At 38.7% G+C, this 23,744-nt stretch overlaps 1 protein-coding gene across 1 annotated transcript in view; it reads left to right on the top strand.

The window, feature by feature from the left end:
- Positions 1-23,472, top strand: part of LOC115760440 (G protein-coupled receptor kinase 1) — a 107,779-nt gene extending 84,307 nt beyond the window's left edge. The window contains exons 13-15 of the mRNA XM_030701757.1: positions 8,839-9,045; positions 22,950-23,112; positions 23,169-23,472. Coding sequence (XP_030557617.1) covers positions 8,839-9,045; positions 22,950-23,112; positions 23,169-23,351 — 553 coding nt within the window. The 3' untranslated portion in view covers positions 23,352-23,472. The remainder of the gene's footprint in view (positions 1-8,838; positions 9,046-22,949; positions 23,113-23,168) is intronic.
- The last annotated feature ends 272 nt before the right edge of the window (positions 23,473-23,744 follow it).

The raw sequence follows: 23,744 nt of genomic DNA, 5'->3' as shown, positions 1-23,744 counted from the left end.
AGCTCTACATAAGAATATAATGAAAACGTGTTTCAGCGATTCGGGAAATTCCACTCGCCACAGTGGTAAAGTTTATTTACCGCCCGCTTAGTTTCCAAATCATTTGCAAAGCCTTTTGAGAACATTGATTTTATTACTTACGTGCCACGGGCAAGGCCAGCTATACCCGCTAGTTAATAATATAATAACTTCATTGCCTTCACATCTGAACAGCGCTAAAAGTCAATAGTTTGATTGTGCGTTCGGCATTCACGTATGTTAGGCGGTATGGCTTTTGCCCCTGTAATTGTGACCCCGCGTCACGACCCGGGAGGGGCCGTCAAACTTTGGCGCTAACTTTGTCGCAAATCCGTCGTCAGCTTTTGACAGCTGATGGCGTAGCCACACCTGCTCGATCATTTTGTGCCGACATTTTCTTCCACGCAAATTGTAGTGCCTTCCTAGGACCTGGGAAGCACGCTGCAGGTTGTGACGAACGATATTAAACACCTCTCTCGAACGCCCGGCCTATTCCCCTGGCGTTTGCTGAACAGTGGCGGGCCCGGGCGTATCCTCGTCGTATAAGGCAGCGTGGAGACGAGGCTCGCGACCTTGCACCAAGAAGGCGGGCGAAAATCTGGTCGGCCACGCTAGTGTTCACCGCCAACGCTATTTCGGGTAGCATCTCGTCCCACGGGCTCTGATGTTCTTCGATGAACTGGGCGATCATCGTCTTGACCGGGTTTTTTTAGGATAATACGGCGCCGTCTATTGCACCTCTACGCTGATAGACTTCAGGAAAGCCTTGAATATCCGGCTTTTGAACTGCACTCCGTTATCGCATACAAACTGTCGGAGGACTCCGAAGCGACAGAGTATCTGTTCTCGTAATGCCCTCCTCAAGGGAACCAGTTCCACCCATGCTTCGAGCGTAGTAGGGCGCCCACGAAGTCGGCGCATAGGATGGACTATGGTTCCGTAATCTGACTTGTTAACATTCGTACGCTGGGCTCACCTATTCTACTTTAAACTTTTGGCACACCTCAGTGTACCTCACATGTTGTGCGGCGTCCCGGAACATTCTTGGCACCTAGCTCCTCTGCACTAGTCGGGATATTGTCTTCCTCACCACTTGATGACCACGTGCAACTTTTCTCGCCGGTACTGCACGCCAAACTGGAATTGCTGTAATTCTAAGGCCCATCGAGCGATCCTTCCAGATGGACTCTTTATTGAGTTTAACCATTTGAGTGCCATGTGGTCGGTAACGACGTCGAACCTATAGCCCTCCAAATAGCACCTCTGGAACTTATCACCCGCCAAGTGCAGACCGAAGGGCATCACCTTCCACTGGTATATCCCCTGGCCTGAGACCGTAAACGCGTCTATGGGTATCTGCCAATATCCTTGGTCAGATTCAGCGTCGAGATGTAGCGTGCGTCCCGTAGGCGCTCTTAAATATGATTTATCCGGGGTACTGGGTATGCGTCCGGAATCGAATGTGCGTGAAGCTGTCTATAATCGACAGCCATTAGCACAATTGGCTCACTGTACGGCTTCGGGACGACTCGATGGCTCACGTCCGGAGCAATTCCTCCACCTGCTCATCGATGGCTCGCTGCATCGCCGGGTTCCTCGAGTAGTACCTCTGCTTGATGGGCTCGTTGTCATCACAATACAATGGCTGTCTATGTAGGACACGCCCTTCGAACTTGGCTCCAGGTTTGCTGGCCAAACATCCTCACTGTTGGGACTCCCCTGTCAGACCCTTCACCACTACGAGCTTTGTGACTAGCTCCCGCGGCTGGGGTTTCCCCCGCGACAAGCTCACCTGCTAGCACGACTACTTCTGTGGTGCGAGGTTGATCCTCTCGCCCGTTGGATCCAGCCACCCTTCCCAGCTTCGCGCTTTTAGGTGCTAATCCATGCGTAGGCCCCGAATCCCCGCCTCTGCTGACCTCCGTCGTCGCCTGTCCTGTCACCCTTACCCTTGTCAAGTGCTCCTTATGCCCCCGTTTCCACTCCTTTACTGGTGCTCTAAGCACACTTGCGTTGTCTGACCGCGCCTCTAATGGCAACCTGCACACATTGCTCTCCGACCGCGCCTCCACTGACACCCTGGACATGCGCCTCCGGGATATTCTCCGCGGGACGGACTGCCACCCCCTGTCGAATCCCTAACCTCACCTCTGGGATAGCCTCCGCAGGTCAACCATTCGCCCCTTCCCTAATCCCTAGTCTCCCCGGCTTTCCTAGCGTCATCTCACTGTCTCCACAACGCATCCTCGTGCCTATCGCACGGAGAAAGTCCATGCCTAGAATCACCTGGTCTGGCATTGACGCCAATATTAGAAGAGGCAGGCCGATCGTGCGACTCGCTAAATTGATTTCCGCGAGCACCATCTGCTAACCGTATTCTAGTTTGCACCTCTTTAATCTCCACATTCTTCGCCACCTTCGCCGCACAGACCCCACTGATGAAAGATCGGGTCGCACCGGCGTCGATCGTTGCCGCTTACTCCTCCTCGACTCGCAAGATCTCTACTGGTACTGGATGGCGCCGCTGCCCGTTTCCCTGAGATGGCCGTCTACAGCACTCATGGCTGCTCACCCCTCTTCAACCGTATTGCGTACAAAGACCACCTGAGGGTTGGAACATTGCCTCCTAAAATGCCCCTCTTGCCGTTCCCCCCGATTCTTGGCCAATCATCACGTTGGCAGCCTCTTCTCTCTGTACCGGTAGTGCCCCTGGAACTGCCCCACTGAGATCCACTCCACAGACGCGCGTCACACGTTTGTGCGTGTGAGCGTGTATTAGCGAGAAGCTTTGAGACCGTTCGATAGTTTTCGAGTCTCTTTGCTATTTCACTCCTGTCACCGCTTGTCTGCCTACACATGTGTGTTAGCTGCTGACACCCCAGTTGGACTTTTGATGTTCCCTTTTCTATGCCGAGGGCAGCTAACTTCTCAGTTAACGCTGCCTTTTTGGCCCTGAATCCACTCTGGTGGCACTTTCTTGGGCTTTTAGGCCACGTTAATGCCACGTCTCTATACGCCTGGGGTCCCTTTTCGGGCGCCACTTGTAAAGTAGTATCTTAGCCGGGGTAATAAACTCAGTCTTACCGAGTCCACTCTACAAGAAATTTGTAGTCTGCCGATGCGTAAAGCTGACAGGGAGTTAGAGAACTGAAGTGATAACTCCGCCACAGAGGGATTAATAATTTTGGAAAAGGGAGGGAACCGCTGGACTCACTCCGCTGCGGTTAGGTTATTAGGTCAGCGTGATGGGTGCCGCTGGGATCGCTCCCTTTAAGTTCGTTTTCCGTCTTCACCCTCGGTACTTACGCTCAACCTGCTGATCAGCCTCCCCGCTTTACGACCCTTTTCATGCCCTTTTCGCCGTGCGGCGAAAACTATCTACTTAAGCTTATTCGCTCATCCGTTCCTCCTTTTTACATTTTTAGGAGTCAGAGTTGTCTATGAATATATTTTACTTCGTAGTCGGTCTCTCTTAGCTTAAATCCTCTCAATATGTTCCCTTGGCTTAATAATTAGATTAGAATTCCCTTAGTTTAATGACAATAAATAACATTATAACTCCATATGCTTGACATCTGAACATCGCTAAAAGTCAACAGTATGATTTCCGTTCGGCATTCGTGTATGTTAGGCGGTATGGCTTCTGCCCTTGTAATTGTGACCCCGCATCACAATACTTTATATCAAATATTTTACTATTTTCTATAGTACAATAAGATTTACTGTTAAAAATTTCATCAATATCAGTTACGAGACACATAAGTTATTAAGGGAACGTGTTTTGGCTGCCAAGTGTTTGGGTCAGCAAGCGCAAATTGTAAGAATTTCAAGTGGTGTGGTGTGTTACGACCCCGAGTTCTATGGATGGAACTATATTTTTAGGTTTTTTAAATTTATTTTTAATAATGAAATGAGCTCGTAGTGCGAACATCATCGGTAGCTCCCTACTATAGTCTCTTACTTGTTATAATTTTAATGTGGAAAATCGGTTAGTAGCATTTCGCGTTGTCGATGTGGACGATCGATACCGGGCTAATATCCGAATTGGCCGAAACCCGGTCTTAACGTGCACCTCATCGCATAAGGTAACTATAATGAATAGCTTAAACTGAACCTGGTATCGCCGTTTTACGTACTAAGGTACTTTGCACACACTTTCGAACAACGCTTGAAATGGCAACAGAAAATAATGCCTCTAATGCAGTGCCAATTCCAAACACTGCAAAATGCTTAAATTTGCAGTTTAGATGGGGATTTCGGCTCGGAGTGAAATCGCGAAATGGCGTGGCTGTAGAATTTATCGCTGGACGGAATTGGGTCATTGGAAATATTAAATAATATTTATGTCACAGCACTTAAATGATTAGAGAAAAGATTTAAAAATCGATGTTTAGTTTTTTAGGTAAACATATTTGAGATATTGGCGCTCAAGAGGGTGGCAGGTGGATTACCTGTAGCGCTAAGGGAGTTGTCCCATCAATTCAACACACACATTCACGCGTTAAAAAACAATGGGCAACACCGAACAGATTGCTCGATGCATCATTGTGCAGATTATTCTGCAAAAGATGGACCCAACATCACAGGACAAGTGGGAAGAGAAGCTAGAGCACTCGTCGTTTGTCAACTTAATACCACCGTGAAAGCTTATGGCTACGCTTCTGCAGCAGAGATGCCGAACCATGGAAACTTTAATTTTCCTATGGCTATGCCTCTAGCCATAAGATGCTCACTTATCGTCACTATCCACGACGTCCCTGTCTGCGAATTTTGTGCCACACCTCGTTATGGCATTTATAATTGCTTTCGGATTGTAAATTTGGATCCTGCATTACGGCTTAGGGAAGCAAATCGACTTGATTTGTGCTTGAATTGTCTAAAGAAAGGTCATCAATTTCGATCATGCAGCTCTGGATGCCTTCGAACCTGCGGAGCGAAGCATCACTCCCTGCTGCCTTTTAACTCTTATTTTCCGTATAGTCAGCTGACTGCGATTAGTTATTTATTGTCATGCCTTTTTCTCTAACACTACAAATTGGACCATTCCCGCTAACATACGTCTTGTACGTCCGTCTTTTCTTAAGCCACAGGGCGTGGACTTGCTGCTTGGAGCTTGTCTTTTTTATGAGAAAATTCTTCAGAAAACAAGGCGGATCGCATTTGGGTGGGTCCTCGTTGCTTACGAAGCATACTGTAGGCAAACTTGAGTCAAGTTGTGAAGAACGTGCTGATAAATTGGTGCGACGATTTTGGGAGATAGAGCCCTGCTTGGTAACTACACCCACCACTTCAAAATGCTGTTCGTATACCCTTCAAGCGAACGTTTGCATGTCTTGGGAAGTCATACCAACAAGCCTTTCGTCGTTTCCTGACCCTGGAACGGAAACTAAAAAATCGTCCAGACCGGTGACTCAATATTCAAATTTTTTGAAAGAATGCTTGGATCTGGGTCAATATGTCAACTTTCGCTCCAGAGTCCATAGGACTTTGTCAATATATTCTCCCTCATCACTGTGTCTTCCAAAAAAACAGCTCAACGATATATACGGTTATATATGGAACAATTCTAGATTCATTTCTCTCTGTCCGTGTTATGCATCAGCTTTCTATGGATGCAGAAACTAATTTCCCAATTAGATCCGGGGTCCGTGGTGTGTTTTCCACGTTTCCCTTATTTCAAGGGGTAACTCGATTCAAGAAGTTAAGGAAATTCTTAATCAGATGGCTGGAATCCTGGAAAATGGAGGCTTTAAGCTGCGAAAGCGGTGATCAAGTAATGCTGCTGTACTGGAAGGGATACTAGAATTGAACAGAGAATCTTCTCGAAAGTTTGATGATGAGAGCGACATCATCACAACTCTTGGCCTCGATTGGGACTCACCTTCGAATCGATTGCTGTTTTCTTTCTCATCCATTCAGCAGAAATCCAAACCATCTAAAAATCGTTAGGTATAAACGTTTGCATCAGATCTGGTAAGGCAGGACATCTTAGATATGGTGAATACCAACTGGGTCAGCGCCAAAAACAAGCTTCTGGAACTCAAGCCGCAATCATATTGATTCAGAGCACAAGTTTTGCATGGCTGACTTGAATGGAAATTATCACCCCCGTTCGCCGCACTTTGGCGGCCTTTGAGAAGCAGCAGTGAAGACAGTGAAGGATCATTTTTATCGTACTGTTGTCTTTGCACCCTATAGCATCGATAATTAAAGCCAGGCCTATGCGTTAGCAAACTACTAGTCTTTGTATTGGAGCCAATCGTGGGAAAGAATGGAGTCGCTCGCTTAGCCATCTTGCGCACAGCAACAGGAATGATAAGGAGAGCTGAATGCCTACCGCCATCAAGGATTCATTTAAAAGCCCATGTTTTCCAACGGGGAGAGAATATCCAACTTGCCCATGTAAAAGTCTTGTAAATTAATAATAACACCAGACCAATTCATGTTTGTCTTCTTTTCGTAACTAATATCAAATACACAAGCAAATTGAATAACAAGAAATAAAATCATTTTAATTATTTATAGTGTGAAAGCTATTGAAAAAGCTCGATAGCGCAACATATGTTTTTTCTTTATACACTGAACCCATTGATAATGGGTAAAGAGGGTAAATATTTGTGCAAATGTATGTAACAGGCAGAAACAACTCCATAAAGTATATATATTCTTGATCAGCATCAATAGCTGAGTCGATCTAGTCATGTCAATCTATCTGTTCGTCTGATTTTGAGAAAATTTAGTAATTTTAAGAGCTAGAGTCTCCAAACTAAAAATGTAGCTTTAAGATTAGTATAAATATATATATATATATATATATATATATATATATATATATATATCAAGTATCTTTCATTTTAGCTATATATACAGTAAATAAACCAATTTGTATTGCCCACATAATTAAGCAATAATTTTATTTGCTTTTGAGTTTTTAACAATATACAAATATTCTATAGTAAGATAAGATCCACTATTGGAAATTTCATCAAGATCGGTTAAGATTTGATCGCATTTCACCAGTATGTAATGTCATTGGTGAAAGATTGGTCTACTGAGATAGCGCAGCCTACATATACAATTTCTTCGTACGTGCGCAATGTCTTGTTTCTTGTTTCCAACCAAAGCCACCAGTTTTTTAAGCGTTGCGCAAACCTGCACATGAGTATAAAGCAAGTAAGAGATTCTAGTCGGCAGCTTTCGACTAGGGGATATCCTGAACCCTATTATTCCAACTCCAAATGCACAGCAGCCAAAAAAGAAATATAAAAAAATAGTTTCCTCGGCAGGGCTCAAACTCGCAACAGACCACACCAATAATTAAGTCTTAGTGAGAAAAAAACGAATTTAAATAGCAGCACAGAAAACAATATAATCGCAATTACAAAGTTGTTGATTGAATTCGAAGCAGACGCGCATGAATGTGTGTGTGTGTGTGTGCGTGTACAAGCATACAGAAATTCTTGGAATTTGCGTCGAAAAACACGTGCGTCAAAATACCGAAATAGAATAAAAAAAACCGATCTTATTGAAATTTTCTACAGTATATCTAATTGTACCATATAATATTTGTGTATTCTCAAAAAGTCAATCGCATTTGAATTGTGGCTTAAATTGGTTGGCAATACAACCTGGGTTATTAACTTGATTTATAGCTGTGGGGTGGTAGCGGGGAGGTGGCGATAGGTATAAAATGAAAGATACTTGATATCTATGTATATAACATTCTAGGAGCAACATATCAAGTTTGGTGACTCTAGCTCTTAATATTTACCAAAATTTCTCAATAAATATCGATTACTTGGAAACGTAGTAACTTGGAAACGTAGTAAGTTATCGATTATCGGAAACAAATTCGATCTGCGCAAGCACTAGGAGGACCTACAATTAAAGTCAAGTCTCTAGCTCTTAAAGGTTCTGATATCCTTGCGTTCATACATACGGACATACGGACGGACGCACGGGCAGACGGACAGACGGACATGGCTAGATCGACTCGGCTATTGATGCTGATCAAGAATATATTTATTTTATTTTACATATTGCACAAATACAATATACCTTTTTTACCCATTTGTAATGGGTTCAGGGTATAACAATGGATACCAGAATGTTGCACCGTTAATCTTTTTAATTTATGTACACATCTTACCATAGATTTTGATGTTCAGTATGTATCTACTGCTTACACTTGCACTCAATATACGATACATACTTGGCGTCAGCATAACTATTGCTTCGTTCTCGAGATATGTTGCTTAGGATTAATACAAACGTAAAGCAATAACAAAACAAAACCGGAGATAAAACGCAATATAATAAAATAATTTTACTATTTTGACTAAAAATAATAAAAGTGCTGCAGTCGTGTGCAAACTAGTGCTGTTTTCCATTCTAATAACCTAAAACAAATATGTATAAACTAAAAATATAACTTCTTGGAACTCAGTGCGCGAGAGTGCGCGAATGCAGATGATTTTTCATTGTTTTATCTATTTGTTTGCCACATTAAGTTTTTTAGCAAGCCTTGATTAAGTATTATTTCACAGCTCTACAGATAGAAAAACAAATCGCGCATATTACTGATATCCTTATATTAATATCGAACGCCCCGAAATATTTCAGAACTTTAATTTGTATACATATTTTGTATTTTCTAAGCTCCTAGTTTACAATACATTGCGTTTGGCTGACAGACTGAGTTTCGCCAATGCAATGACTCTTTCCTACGATTGGTTGTTGTCAATGCCAATATCGGTTGAACCTAATTGAAAAAATCGCACATGCTTTTTATTAACAAAATTAATATTTTGATTTATTCAGGTGGCAACAGGAAGTGTCTGAGACTGTATTTGAAACAATCAACGCGGAAACTGATAAAATAGAGCACAAAAAGAAAGCTAAACAAAAACAACACTTTGACGCAGATGAAAAAGAATCGGACTGCATACTGCATGGATACATAAAAAAATTAGGAGGATCATTTGCTTCATTATGGCAAACTAAATATGCTAAATTATATCCGAACCGGTATGGTATTCCCTTTAATTTTATTAATTTATGCCGAATTAACTCTCATTTAGTTAAACATTGCATCAGCAAATAATAGTGTTTAATGACGCCGATATTTTTTTAATTATTATTACCATAAAGAAATGGATTTTGAAAATTGTTCAGAGACAACGCTTTTTTTTTTAATTGTTAAAAATAGATGGCCACTCATTTAGTCTGTTACTCATTGTAAAATATCAAAATCTTAGAAAATATTCAATTGAAATTAAGAAGAATGTGCAAAAAGTTGACATTTTTGTGTTAAAAAATTGAGGAAAGGGCTAAAAATATGCTTTAAACGGATAAGCAGCTGACTCATAAATATGTGTCTCGTAAGATAATGTAAAATGATAAGCGAGTAAGTTACTGGGCTTCATGCTAGCTAGCTAATAACCGATTGTTTAATGAATTTCATAGTAGACAGCTCTTTTAAATATGACATTATGAATCAGGTGCTTATCCGTCTAGCACACTTTTTTATACCCTGAACCCATTAAAAATGGGTATAAGGGGGTATATTGTATTTGTGCAAAATCCAAATGTATGTAACAGGCAGATGAAAGCCTCTCCGACCCCATAAAGAATTTATATTCTTAATCAGCACCAATAGCCGAGTCGATCTAGCCATGTCCGTGTGTCTGTCCATCCGTCCGTCCGTATGTATGAACGCAAGGATCTCAGAACCTATAAGAGCTAGAAATTTGATGTAGATGCTCCTAGCTCCCGCGCAGATCGAGTTTGTTTCCGATAATCGATAGCTTGCTCCGTTTCCAAGCGATCGATATCGATATCCTGTTTTTGGGCAATTTTGGTAAATAATAAGAGCTAGATTCACCAAACTTGACATATAGCTTCTAAAATAGAATATATATATGCATTTGATGTTGGAAGAAGAGGGTTCAGGGTATCCTGTATTAGGGAGCTCCCGACTAGAACCTCTTGTTTATTTTTTAAAAACGTAAAGTTTTTTTTAATAACCAATTGAATATTTTCTCTACTATTTTGATTTTCAAATGTGTAAAATACCTAATTGTTGGTTTATTGGCTTTCTATAGTAGGTTTTTATTTAACTAACTTTATTAAACCCTGCCTTTAAAAATGTTGTAAAATTATATTTCACTATTAAAAGTCTATTAATAGATATGGGAGAATAATGGAACCCCTAATAGTATACAAAAATGTCTAATAACATTCTCGTTTTCCGTCCGGCTAGCAATGCTTTTATTCACACCTAATGTTTTTTCAGTTGCGTTATTAAAATATGCAATGAGTTAATATTGAAATAAAAAGATGGTTGGAGGAAATAAAGAGAAAGGGATAAGAAAAATTTTAAAACAGAAAATATAGAGTGAATAACCAATACAAATTTTAAATTATACTAAGCACTCGGTCTTCAAATCGAATATTTGGTGCAGTGTTTGTGGGCGCTTATGTTTGCTTGTGGGGAAGAAACCTTAAGGACAGCAGGCAGTTGACGATTTCTTCTTCTTTGCTTAAGCTCGTAAATAATCGTATATGGAGGCTATGGACATGAGAGCCGAAAGTGGTGTGAGCGCAAGGCTACCAATTTCGTTTTCGCTCTCCATTCTCTTAAGCGCATGGTATTACATATACATTTTGTTGTACTCAACTTAGTTTTTATATTGTCTTTGTTAAATCATTGTGCTTTGATTTATGCATATACATTAGGTTGTCATATTTAAGACCCGAAAGTTAGTAATACTCCTTTTTTGACGTTGAAGATTCAATTTTATATTGATGCCAGTTCTATTGATTATTTATGATATGTTTGCTATTTTTTTGGAAAAAGGTTAATGTGGTCTTTGACTATACGGTTTTTTGCAAATGGACAAGTTTTTGAAAAAAAATGTATTTGACGTAATTAGGTTTTGTTAATGATATAAGAGAAGCGCTAAGAGTTCCAAAACGTTTCGTAATTGATAGCTTCAGGAAAGATATGTATAAAGGGATTTCCAATTTGTCTTGATTTTTGGAACCTCCTTTATAAACTTTTTAATAATTTCAGTTGTATATTTTAGAATTTGGATTTTGTTGGAAGTATTATACTGGTATACAGATTTTTTCAACAAAATTGTCGAGTCGTTTGCATAGTCCGCCTTCCTGTTCATCTCTCCCTATGAACGTAATTTTTTACGGCGGTATTGAAATTACACACATAAGACTTGGAATAAGTACTTGAGTAAACACGCGTCAAATCGAGCGTTAATTTATTAATATGTACCGTTTCATATTAAATAAATTTTTTGAATCATTGTTTTGCAAAAAATATGGAAGCAAAAGCAACATTATCGAAAAAACAACGTCAATAATTTACCAACAATACACCAAGAGATGTGAAAATCCTAGGACATGTATGTAGGCGGATTTACGCAAGATATAGTGAGATGTTGAACCAATTTGATCTAACTTCGTAAGCTTACAGTACACCCAAAAAAAAAAAGAAAGTTTACCCAATCAAATATACCTGATGCATCTTTAATATCAGAAAATCATGTTTACAAAAGAGGTTTGTCCTAAAATCCTATTGAAAAATCGAAGTGAAAAACGTCCAATTTAATGCAATCAGTGACGGAAATTAAATGGAGGAAAGTGTTAGGAAAGTGACAGTTGCGTTCCTTACATTTGGTAATATTTCCGGCAAAATTTGCGTTTTTTGCTGACTATACTCGGTATGCAATACAACCCTACGTTAATGGGAGGTTGCTTTCCGGTTGCCGGCCCCAAGGAAAATAATTTTCTTATCAAACCAACTAACCCAAATTTCAGCCTTCAGTTGAGCTTTTGAAAACGGATGCTTTAAGAAGGACAATTAGGATGCAATATTTCTCATCCACGAGTTGGAGAACAATGCTAATGACCAGTTATATTCTACAGAAATATTTAGCTGGGGGCCGCATGCATAGATAACACGCTCCACATCTTCCTCCAGTGAGATAAGAGTTCACTCGGTCTTGATTTTTGGCTCTATGTTTGGGATGAGTCGATCGAGCGTCCATTATATAACGCATTTACTGGCCCTGCCACTTTCGCAGCCCCTTGCGGTGAACCATTGTTATTTTTGCTACCAGTTCATCTAAGAGCCTCTCTACACTCGTAACGCTGTCTCTTCTGACCTGACACTGCTATTCAGTTTTGGCCGTACGTCTCGCATCATTTAAAAATATTTAAGACTTACATGTGAGCTGCGTACTGCATTACTGTTATATTTACACTGGTCAGCGGAATACGCCTACCAACGAGAGCCATACCTGGCCCGTATCAATTGATTGATTGTATGTTCCTTCAGCATCTAGTTGTTCTTAAGCCTCTACCTGTGTGTGCGTTTAGGTTGCAAAATATCGTTATAAGCTGATTTCCATAAAAGTGGGCCCAGGACAGATTGTCATGGAACAGCCCCTAGTCCTGATCTGTTCTCCCCATTGTATCATACTTGAGTACCCGTATTTTGACATCACTGCTGATCATAATTACTGGCTATTGTGGAACCTCCAAAGATGTCAATAAACGCAGCATACTCCTCCACTTGACAGTGTTAAATGTTTACAATGTGAAAATCAAAAGAAATTCCTGTCTTTCTACCTGGTGCCCGCAAATACCTTGGAAGCTACGTGCACGACCATGTCGACAATCGATTTAGCCTTGCAGAATATTAATGATTTGGAGCTAAATTATTGCATACTGACTGCCTACCAGTGCGGCTTTTGGCAGCTAGCGGGCATACGGCTTCCTGTTTGGTGACTCATCTCCTACTTTCCCTTGCTACTATAAATGGCTTCTATCAACCGGATTCCGACATTTGGTGGCAATGTGGCCGACATACAGTTATCTGAAACATCTAGTTCCAGGCTATTATTTGATAATTCCGCATAGCGTAACATAAAGCGAATCTTGCCCAGTCTCAAAATCCTTTATGCCCTGTAAGCGTGAACCGTTTATGTAGTCATCTGGGTACCCGATATTTAAGACACTTGCAATCTGATAGATTTGTTCTTGCGATAAGAGCCTTTGCAATCTCATCCTTTCTGATCAACACTTGAAACCCACCATCAACAATTTCCTTAGATTTGTAGCGGTCCCAGCCAGCTCGGCGATCAAAAAAAAAAGCTGTATCTAAAGCTTGTTGATCTTAAGCCGCGTAGCAATGCTCAAAACTTGTCTATATATTATCTCTCCTACGGCACTTATAAGCAGTATGTTCGGTTTAGCTCTAACAACTGATTTATGGTCAAGAGCAGCTGAGATCTTCTCCAAACTGTACTGTCTGACATTGGTTATCTGCATCGTGCCTGACAGTAGATGCCCTCCAGCCCTAGTGCCTATCAAGGAATCGGAATAAGCTGATCCTGTCGGCTGTTATCGTGGGGCTGATTTTCATAAACTAAATGATCTTATTCTGCAAGTCGATTGGTCCCTACTGTACAATTGTGCAGACATTGATATTGTCATTAAAATATTTTATGAAACCTTGTACTTGTTTTCTGATATCTGCGTCCCTATTGATCACCTAGTGAGGTAGGAAAGGCATTCGTGGTTCTTAAAGGAACTAATGAGATTAAAATACGTGAATTCGATGTGTTATAATTTTTAGAAATCGGAAAATCACACAGATTTCTCCCGTTATGCAGTTGCCCGATCGAACTTTTTACGCAAAATTCCATGTGCCTTTACCGTTGTAGCGTTTAGTTTGCACATAATTCTAAGCAACTTTTTAACTTTGGCAATCTTTCACGTAAGGCATCTATTTTGCCATCTTCGGTCAATTTTTCAGATGAAAGCGAGAATAATGGTACCTTAAAGGTATTATAAAAATCAGCCTAATCATTATCAGTTGCAGTGGTCAAACTGCACCTTAAATCCGTTTATTACTGAAAGTTCGCTTCTCAGCTACCTTAACACAGTCAAGCCGTGATACTTAGCGAGCCCTAATGGTGTTCGCGCCTGTGTGCTCCAGCAATTTGTAAGTCTATCTTAAAACTTGTTTAATTGTCTGTAATCACTTCATCTTTTCCGATATTTTTGTAAAGAATCATATATTTACCCTCTCCAAAAGAAAGGACTCACTAGTCCGATATCGAAAACTATGGAGGTATTTCCAAATTCTCCAGCTCCAGCTTTTGAGTGATTCATAACATCTCAACTGCAACATTTATGTAACTCTATTATCACCAACCCATAACCTTTTTGAGTGTAGTTCGCAAGTAATTGATGGTTTTAAGAAAGATTTTCGAATCCAGGAGAAACCCTTACTTCTTCATAAATGAAGCCTCTTCGGTTTTCCAGTCAATCTTTTGAACTAGATTTTAGAGTATTTGCATAACACAATCGAAACTCTTCTAAATGTAAGGTAATCACTTTATGCAGAAGCCCTCAACAATTTATTTCTTCCATCCTTGACAGCTTACCGCTCGAGCGTGTCAACAGTACTTGTAATGAGGTTAAATTTCTAAGTGTCATTTTCGCTCATAAATTTAAATTTGACTTTCATGTTAAGACCGTGGTCAATAAAGCCAGAATTGTTTTGGGTTTCATCAATCGATGGTCAAAGGAGTTTGACGACCCCTACACGACAAAGGTCCTCTATATATCTTTCGTACGACCTATACTAGAGTATGCTTCATGTATCTGGCCACCACAATATTCTATTCATCAAGACAGAATGCAATCTTTACAGAAACAATATTTGTTGTTTGCGCTTCGTGGCTTAAATTGGGATCTTCGTGTGCGTTTACCGTCATACTGCAGTAGACTTCTGATTATAAAGCCTCCTTACTTTATTAATTGTAGATCCATGCTTGGTGTTATATGTATTCATATGTTTATGACGGGTTTAATCGACTCTTCTGGATTGACTAGCCAATTAAACTTATCTTTCCTACTAGACTAACACGTAAATATGCACCTTGCCGCATCAGTTTTGTTCAACTAACTATGCCTTGCATGAACCGTTCAGGATTCTATGTGATGATTATAACAAGCAATTTAGAATATTCTGCTCAGAGTCATCTCTTGCTCTAATAAATTCATCTATTTTAACCTATTAAGCAAGTAGATAGTCATAGTATATAGTCGTAGTTTGTATTCGTTTTGTACTTCGCGACTGGATCCTTCCACGATTTGTACTTCGCGACTGGATCTTCCCACGATTATTGAACTGACGGGGGAGCTCGACAAATGTGTTATGGTAAACAGCATTGGCCGCCTTAATAGATGCGATTGGGATTCCATCGCTTAATTTTGCAGCAGCTTTAATTTCCGCATTACATCACTCTCACGGCATTGGTAAACCCCTTGCCCTCGTTCTGATGTCAATGGCTAAGGGCAGCGGTATCTATCTTGGTGGCTGTGATGGAAAAGGGTGTGAATTATATGTCAACGTTGCACACGTGGGTATTGGTTGTCTCACTATCTAGCCTATCACTAGCTTGTACGCCCAAAGGGCTTTGTGTAATTGCAACTAATTAATTATCACTGCTTGTGTGCAAGAAAATTTTAAGAACAATATATTTATTAGAATTTATTAATTATAATATTGTTGCTTGGCAGCCAGCTCGAAATAGTTGTGCCTCGCTTGCGATCAAATGAAAAACTAATTATATGTAAAGCGAACGAAAGAGAGTGGGCAGCAGCTTAAAAAAAGCACGCAAACGTTATTTACTCTTAGGCTGTATTTATGTCTTCTCCTGTTACTGCACGCAGCCGTCGATGTTGTCTTTGCTGGTTACTTAGTCAGCAGCCTTGAAAAGATTTTAAAAGCATTTAAATTTGCTGTGCTTAGAAGCATTCTTGAAGATTAACCGTTTTAGCTTTTTCCTGCGAGTGTGCGATTCGTAAGCAGCTCTGGGCGTTGATGATCTCGACATTCCACCAGGCTACAGAATGATACGGGCACTAGTAATAACCTTTGCTATTGCAGCTGCTGAAGAATTAGCGACTCTACTGACACTTAACACAAGAACTGAAGAAAATAATCTTTTAAGGTTCAGGGTCTTTGCTCTGAGAAAGATTTTAGCGTGTGTTCGTTAAGATTGAAACAAAACTTTAAGTAATTAAAGTAATTTATTAAATTACAATTACTGGATTTTTTCTTACAGTATTTAGAGTACAGAATTCACTCAAATCGGCGTCACTGTTATGATTATCATCTGATATACTATAATACCCAATAAATGCATAGAACAGTTGGCTCACCTATAGGCTTATTTAAAGCCGTTTGTTATAAAATTGCTATCACCAGACTGAAAGTGAACCTCTAGAAAGCTCGATCTACGAAAAGCGATCCACAAATATTTTCATGTTGTTAAATACTGTTACAGCACGCATCTCTTACATATTGTTTGTAATTTCAAAAAAAAATTTTTGTTTGCCGTCTATTTTATATTCATTAAGTATGGCTATTTAGATCGTTTTTTACGTAATTAAACGTACTAATATTTGCTACTTTATCCGAAATTAATTTAATTTGTCCTATAATTCGCGTTGTTCTACTCTAGACAAAGGTGAGAGTAGTCGATAAAGAATTGCTGCACAAGTAGCAGTAATATCGATTGGTCCGTTTCCACACTTTTATTCTGGTAGGATTCTTATAATAATATAAGTAGGTCGACATTTTTATTCTTATCGTCTTTTAGATATGCTCCTGACTTCAATTGTACTATCAAATTTATTAAATTGTTTAGTATTTTGTTGATCTATTTTCGCCGACGTTTATTATTCAGTATTGAAAATACTTATTATACCCTGAACCCATTGAAAATGGGTAAAAAGGGTATAATGTGTTTGTGCAAATGTATGTAACAGGCAGAAGGAAACATCTCATACCTCATAAAGTGTAGATATTCTTGATCAGCATCAATAACTGTGTCGATCTAGCCATGTCCGTCTGCCCATCTTATTGCCATCTTTTTGCCTGTCCGTCTGTCTGCCCGTCCGTCCGTCCGTATGTATCGAAAACCTTTTTTTTTATTTTAAGAAATTTGACCAATAGTTAGAGCTAGAGTTACCAAACTTTACATTTCGTTTTAATAATTATTTTTCTCAAGCTTTACGATGTAACCAAATGAAGTCATTTTCATCATTAGAATAAGGTTCCAATAATATCTGAAAAGAGTATGACCGATTCAAGAAGTGTCGGGAGCTCCCGACTAGGGGATACCCTAAACCCTCTTATTCCAACACCAAATGCACAGCAGCCAAAAAAAATAAAAAATAAAATAGTTTCTTCGACAGGGTTCGAACTCGCGACAGACCACACCACATAATTAAGTCTCAGTGAGAAAAAACGCGAATTTAAGTAGCAACACAGAAAACAATACAATCGCAATTACAATGTTGTTGATAGAATTCGAAGCTGACAAGCATAAATGTGTGTGTGTACATGTATACACAAATTCCTGGAATTTGCTTCGCAAACTCGTGCGCAGCCAAAATACCGAAAAACAAAACAAAAACCGATCTTATTGAAATTTTCTACAGTATATCTAATTGTACCATAGAATATTTGGGTATTCTCAAAAGGTCAAGTTCATTTATATTGTGGCTGAAGCTGAAGGGTATAAAAAACATCGATATCGTGCCCGTTTCCAAGTAATCGTAAAATAAACCAAAAGTCGATATAGCTTTGCTGTTTTTTGAACATATCTCGTAAATAATAAAAGTTGGAGACACAAAATTTAACAAGAAGCTTCGTGATTATCATATATGTATATATATTGCTCCGCCTAAGCAACATATCATTAAATCAAATAAATAAACCACCAACGATTTAAGTCATATTTTTAATGCAATGGTATTTTTCTGAATATTCTATTCTGTTGAAAATTTCATCAAGATCGTTTAAGAAACACAAAAGTTATTTAACAAAAATTGCCGGAATTTTTGTATATATGTACACGCACTCATTTATGGGCATCTTTATTGAATTTTATCAACAGCTTTGCAATTGCGAGCGTACTTTCATCAGTGGCTGTTTTTTTATATACAGTGGTTCGTTATTATTATGCCTTAATTTGAAGTCGAATTTGTGTTGTATAATCCATGTTTTTATGTTTGGAGTTTTATTGTGCCGATGCTATTACTATTGCACTTATTGTTGCTTTCCCCGTAACAGTGGATTTTTATAAATGACGTTACTTTTGTACATCATTTGAATATTCACGTATAATTTGTTAAATAATTAATGTTCTGTTGACTTCTATGTTCTGCTTTGTTGTATTAAACCCATTACCTAGTACCTTGATCCCATTAAAAGTGTGTAAAAGGGGTGTAATGTATTTGTGCAAATGTATATAACAGGCAGAATGAAGCTTCTCTGACCCCATAATATATTGTATATATATATTTTTTATCAGCATCAATAGCCAAGTGGATCTAGCCATGTCTGAGTTTCATTCCGATAGTCGATAACTTTCCCGTGTTCAAGTAATCAATAAAAATGGATATCGAAATCCTTATTTTTGAACAAATCTCATGTAATAAAAGCTAGAGTCACCAGACTTGACATATAGCTTCTAGAATAGTACATATATATATACCAAGTATCTTCATTATATAGCTATCGCCACCTCCCCGCTACCACCAAATAGCTATAAATCTAGTAAACAAACCAATTTGTATTGCACACCAATTTAAGCAACAATTTTAATGCAATCAACTTTTTGAGAATATACAAATATTCTAGAGCACAATATCTGATGTGCAAAATTTCATTAAGATCGGTTAAGAAGCACAGAAGTTATTAAAGAAAACGTGTATATATATATATAAATTGGCAGCCTACGTGTCAGCGGCAGCTAGCGTCAAGCGCAAGAATTCTTGTATATCTGTACACACACACATTCACGCGCTTCTTTATTGAATTCTATCTTTACTAGCGTAGTCTGTTAGTAGCTCACTCCCATCGAAGGAACTAAAATTTTTTTTTTCCACTTTATTTGTATTAATGCTAGTAAGCGCGTAGCACGATTTGCATTTGGTGTTGGTAGAAGAGGGTTCAGGGTATCCCCTAGTCGGGAGCTCCCGAATAGAGCCTCTTACTTATAATTTTTTATTACATTCTGTGGGAAATCATTTTTCGTCTAAAGTTTTTAAATTACGTGTCCAACTTCTATGTGAAAATTCATCTATACTCCTCTTGGATGATAAATACTGGTCAAAGGTTGAATGTTTCGGGTGTAAGTTTATTCGCAATGATCCAACGAAATAATCATTTGAAACGTGTCTTACACTTTTCGAAATACGCACGCCTCACCGATGTAAATTGCGGGTTAACGATTTTTTGAGGGAAGCTTCAAGTTTCATCCGATTGGCCTTTAACTTACATAAGCCCTACAAAAGCAATTTATTCTTATAGCCTTTGTTGAACTTAAGAACGGGTTTCAGCGATTTTGGAAATAACATCCGCACGCATAGCAAATGGATGACTATAGTTGTATGAACGTTATTCCCTTACCACCAGCTCGATTTTAAAAGCATTTTAAATTCTAAAATTGAAGGCAATGAACTTGGTACGAGTAAAGCAGGAAAGTACTAGCTAGTCGTTATATACATACATACATATGTGAAATCGTAGACAGCAAAGATATATGCGATTAGGGATCGCAGCTCAATTAGCAACACACGCTGACAGAGCTATGCAAAGTAGTATGTAAGTGTAAGCTAAGTTTTAGCTACATTTTTTAGCTTAATAAATTTGGCCAAACAAACGTTTTGTATTAATTAGTCTTATCAAGAAGCATGTGTAGAGAATGTTTGTATGTATATACATACAGTAACGTCTTAGAACCTACTTCGCCATCAGCTGCTACAAAATACAGTTGTTCTTTGTAAAATTCCATGTGTTCACATTTTTTCAGTTAGCAAAATTAAAGTACATTTACTCACTCACAAACACACACCAATAAAGGAGTCTTGTTCTAAGCCAAGGCAATATCGACGGTAGATGCCTTGTATAAAGTAGTCGATATAGCAACAAGATACAAATGAGCACGTTAGGTTAAGCAATGTATTTAACGAGCTGGAAGCGTTCTGCGCCCTCGACTGCCTCCAGAAAATTATACGCAGCTGTTTTAAAGAAAGTCTGCTGAGGTATGGTCCCTTTACCCACTAATGCTGTATGACGACATCTACCGACTGGAATTCCCTAACGATACAAACGATTCAGTTAATTTTCATGCTTTCAGTTGCAAAAAATATGTTATACATTTTACTTATTATGCTGTACCATTGATAATAGATATTTAAAAGTTGTAAGTTACAACTCAACAAATCAAAGGTGAAATTAAAATCCATCTTTCTTTTATGTTAATTAAGAACTGAACATCTCAAAAGAATGTATCGTTCAGGAACGGCTGAACTGCTGAGTTGCATACAACGTTCATGACCGACTGAACGAGTATCAATAAAGTATCGTTCGTGACCGACTGAACGAGTTCAGAATACATCGTTCATGACCGACTGAATAGCTGAACGAGTGAACTAAATGACCGATTTAGTTCACTAATCACTGAATTAGTTCAGTAGTTCATTTTAATGATCCGTTCAATCGAACTTGGTCTGAACTAAACAACATAACTCTAGAAAACACTATTCCAGATAAGTACCCGATCCCAGACATTTCCATTATTTTAGGAAATCAACAGATTCACATCACTGGATCTAAAGTCCGGCTATCATTAAATTATGATTGCAGAGTGCGATCGAGAGAAGAGGGAAGTGTGAGTTCTGTCGACTTCCATTTGGAAACGAAGGAATAACGTGTCGAACATGTCGACTGGGTCTTAGAAAACTTGATCGATGCAAACACCTTGAACTCCAAGGTTTCGTAATGACTCACATAACTGACCCAAAAGTAGTACGTTGAGCCGACAACTTTGTTCGAGCTCAGATCACTTTAGGGCTTAGTCAGCTATTACAGAAATTCAAAAAGACCACTTCTAATGATAAGCCCCTTTTAAGTATCCACAAACGTGAAGGCGGCTTAGTTGGTTAACATTGTTCTATGAAAATCATATAGAATTCAATGGACCCCAACGTCATCTATTCGACAAGCTTAGAAACATCTGAAAACCTCTGAAAGCATCATGCTCACGAGCCCAGACTATAAGAAACCGTTCAATAGGAGCAGTTCTTTCCCAAAATAACCGCCCTGTTACTATGATAAAAACATTTAAGAAAAGCGAAACGTAATATGAATACGAATATCGTTTGTGCCTTTGCAAGGAGTTTCCACAAGCCCGGTTATTTAAATCAAGACTTCAAATAGAGGACAATTCACCGACAAAGGGTCAGTATTATGTGAAGAAAACCGGCGTTCCTTCAATATAAATTTTTTCGAAGATTCCCAGGTACGAAGCTCCGCCACAAAAACATCGTGTCTATGATAATTGCAACAGTAACGAGAGGCGGAACACTTTCAGAGTACGCTTATAGAATTTAAAGATAGAAATGAGAATCTACGATACGTGTGAGGTTATTTTGCTAGCCCTAGTCGAGTATCACCGCAAAATTCATTTGGTAAATTTGAAGACCAATCGAAATAATGTTCACTTCCGAGCCAGGCCATCAGGAATAGATTAGAGCGGTCTAAGAAAACCGAAATCAACATCAAGATGGAACAGGATAGTCGAGATAAACATGATTTAAGGAACATAATGTCGGGGCAGATTTAGGGACCACAGTTTTATTTAAAGGATCGTACTCCAGATAAATACCAAACGTGACATTAGATTAGTTTGATACTTTTAGCAGCTAGCCCTTCTTTGCTAATATACCAGGTTTATACACGTGTAACTTCTATTTATCTCAGTGACTTATGCTTAATGACTATTCGCACTCTGATAACATTCCAATAGTAATTTAATTAGACTTTTATTAGACACAGAATCGGAAAATTGTTTGTCTATCTGATGATGGTTTAAAGTTTTGTCTAAATGAGCAACTCGCAGATATCCCGGTAATTAGTTTAATGGATGTAGCTAATATTAATATATTACAGTCCGATAACATCATTCACATTTACAAATGCAAAGAAATTCAAATATTCCCCTTATAACATGATCACACAGTCTTTCAGATTTTACTCAGGATCTTGGCGGGCACGATGACTCATAGGTAGCTGCTGCGGGTTCTTTCTTTTTCACATTCGACCACAAAAGGTTGTTAATTGGCATCATGTACTTTAACAGTGACAATGTCGTGAGCGAATCCCCTGCAGTCGCTTGTGAACATTACTGGACACGATCCACTATTGAACCTCCCTCTTCTACATCGGCCAAATAAGCAGAGTCTTTATGATATCCAGCAGTTCTGAGACGAAATAACTTCTAGCTTAAGGAACACAGCAGCGATGGTATGCTTTGTTGGAATAGGAATTTGCGTGGACATTAGTGGCTCTGGAAATAAATGAGGAAAAGACGAGTAGCCCACGAGATACAGGAAGTGGTGGACCGCGAAAGCCCACGATTCAAAGGGGGGAGTAGTTATTAAATAAAACTGTAGTTCAGCTCTGCAGGTGAGACCAACGAACTGCAATTTTAGTGTGAACAGAAGGAGGTACAGGTGAAACATTCTGGTTCTTTGCTTTGTATACGATATAGTTCAATCTCAATTGAAAAATGAATTTGCTGATATAAGACCTTGGGTAGTCAATTATTAATATATACACTGAACTGGGTCAAAGATGTCTCCTTTTATGTGATTTTAACTCCATTTATTACAACCAATTCTCTTAGATTCAAGGGGTTTTAATTTTACTAGTTGTCTCATGGACAGGCATTTCAAAATAATATATTTAGTATGCCGTTTATTCTTATAATAATACAAGATATTAATACTAATCAATTTTATTTGCATATTATTTGTTGAAGTTTGGAACTTTATTCAGACAGTGGAAATAACAAACCAGAACTTATATTTTTGGACCAAGTTGAAGATGTTTCATCTGATTTTGTACACTACAAAAACGAACAATGTATTCAAATTCGTGTTAATGACGGCAGTCGTGATGGCAGAATTATTTTGACAAATTCGGTAAGTAGGTTTTTGTTTATAAATTTACTTCATATAACTAAAGTGCTCTTTTAAAGGATGAAATTGGCTTAAAAGAATGGGCGTTGTCATTGAGATCGGCCCACAAAATGTCACAAGACCTTCTAGGATCCATGGCTAAAAAAGCTGGAAAAATTTATGGAAGTGAACGGGACGCAAACAAGTCAATGTATATTTTGGGAGGGAACTGTTCGACGACATCGTCCAATGGCTCTAAATAAGTATTAGATATAATGGAATTTATTATAACATATAATAGGTTTCCAGCTTTGAAACTCATAAAACAAATAGTTTCATTCACTAAGAAATGAATCCTAATAAAACACATCTTGTAAAATCACATAAAATCTTATGAGTATGGATGAACTTATATAAGCTGCGTAATCGATAAATAAAATGCTTTATTCATTTTATCTAATTTTAGCCAACACCTTTGACATTCAAGCATTATAAAGCATATAATGTACTACTCAAAAAGCTTTAAAAATGTTGTTGACACTGATCGGACGGTAAACAAACAACTTTCATACAAACGTTTTCTGCCAATTTACCACTCCTGTGAGTGGAATTTCCAAAATCGTTGAAACACGTATTTATTAAGTTCTGCAGAGCTG

This window comes from Drosophila novamexicana, unplaced genomic scaffold (genome assembly GCF_003285875.2).
Source record: "Drosophila novamexicana strain 15010-1031.04,08,12 unplaced genomic scaffold, DnovRS2.1 tig00000458-arrow-arrow-pilon, whole genome shotgun sequence".
NCBI lineage: Eukaryota > Metazoa > Arthropoda > Insecta > Diptera > Drosophilidae > Drosophila > Drosophila novamexicana.
This window is presented reverse-complemented; position numbering and strand designations above follow the sequence as displayed.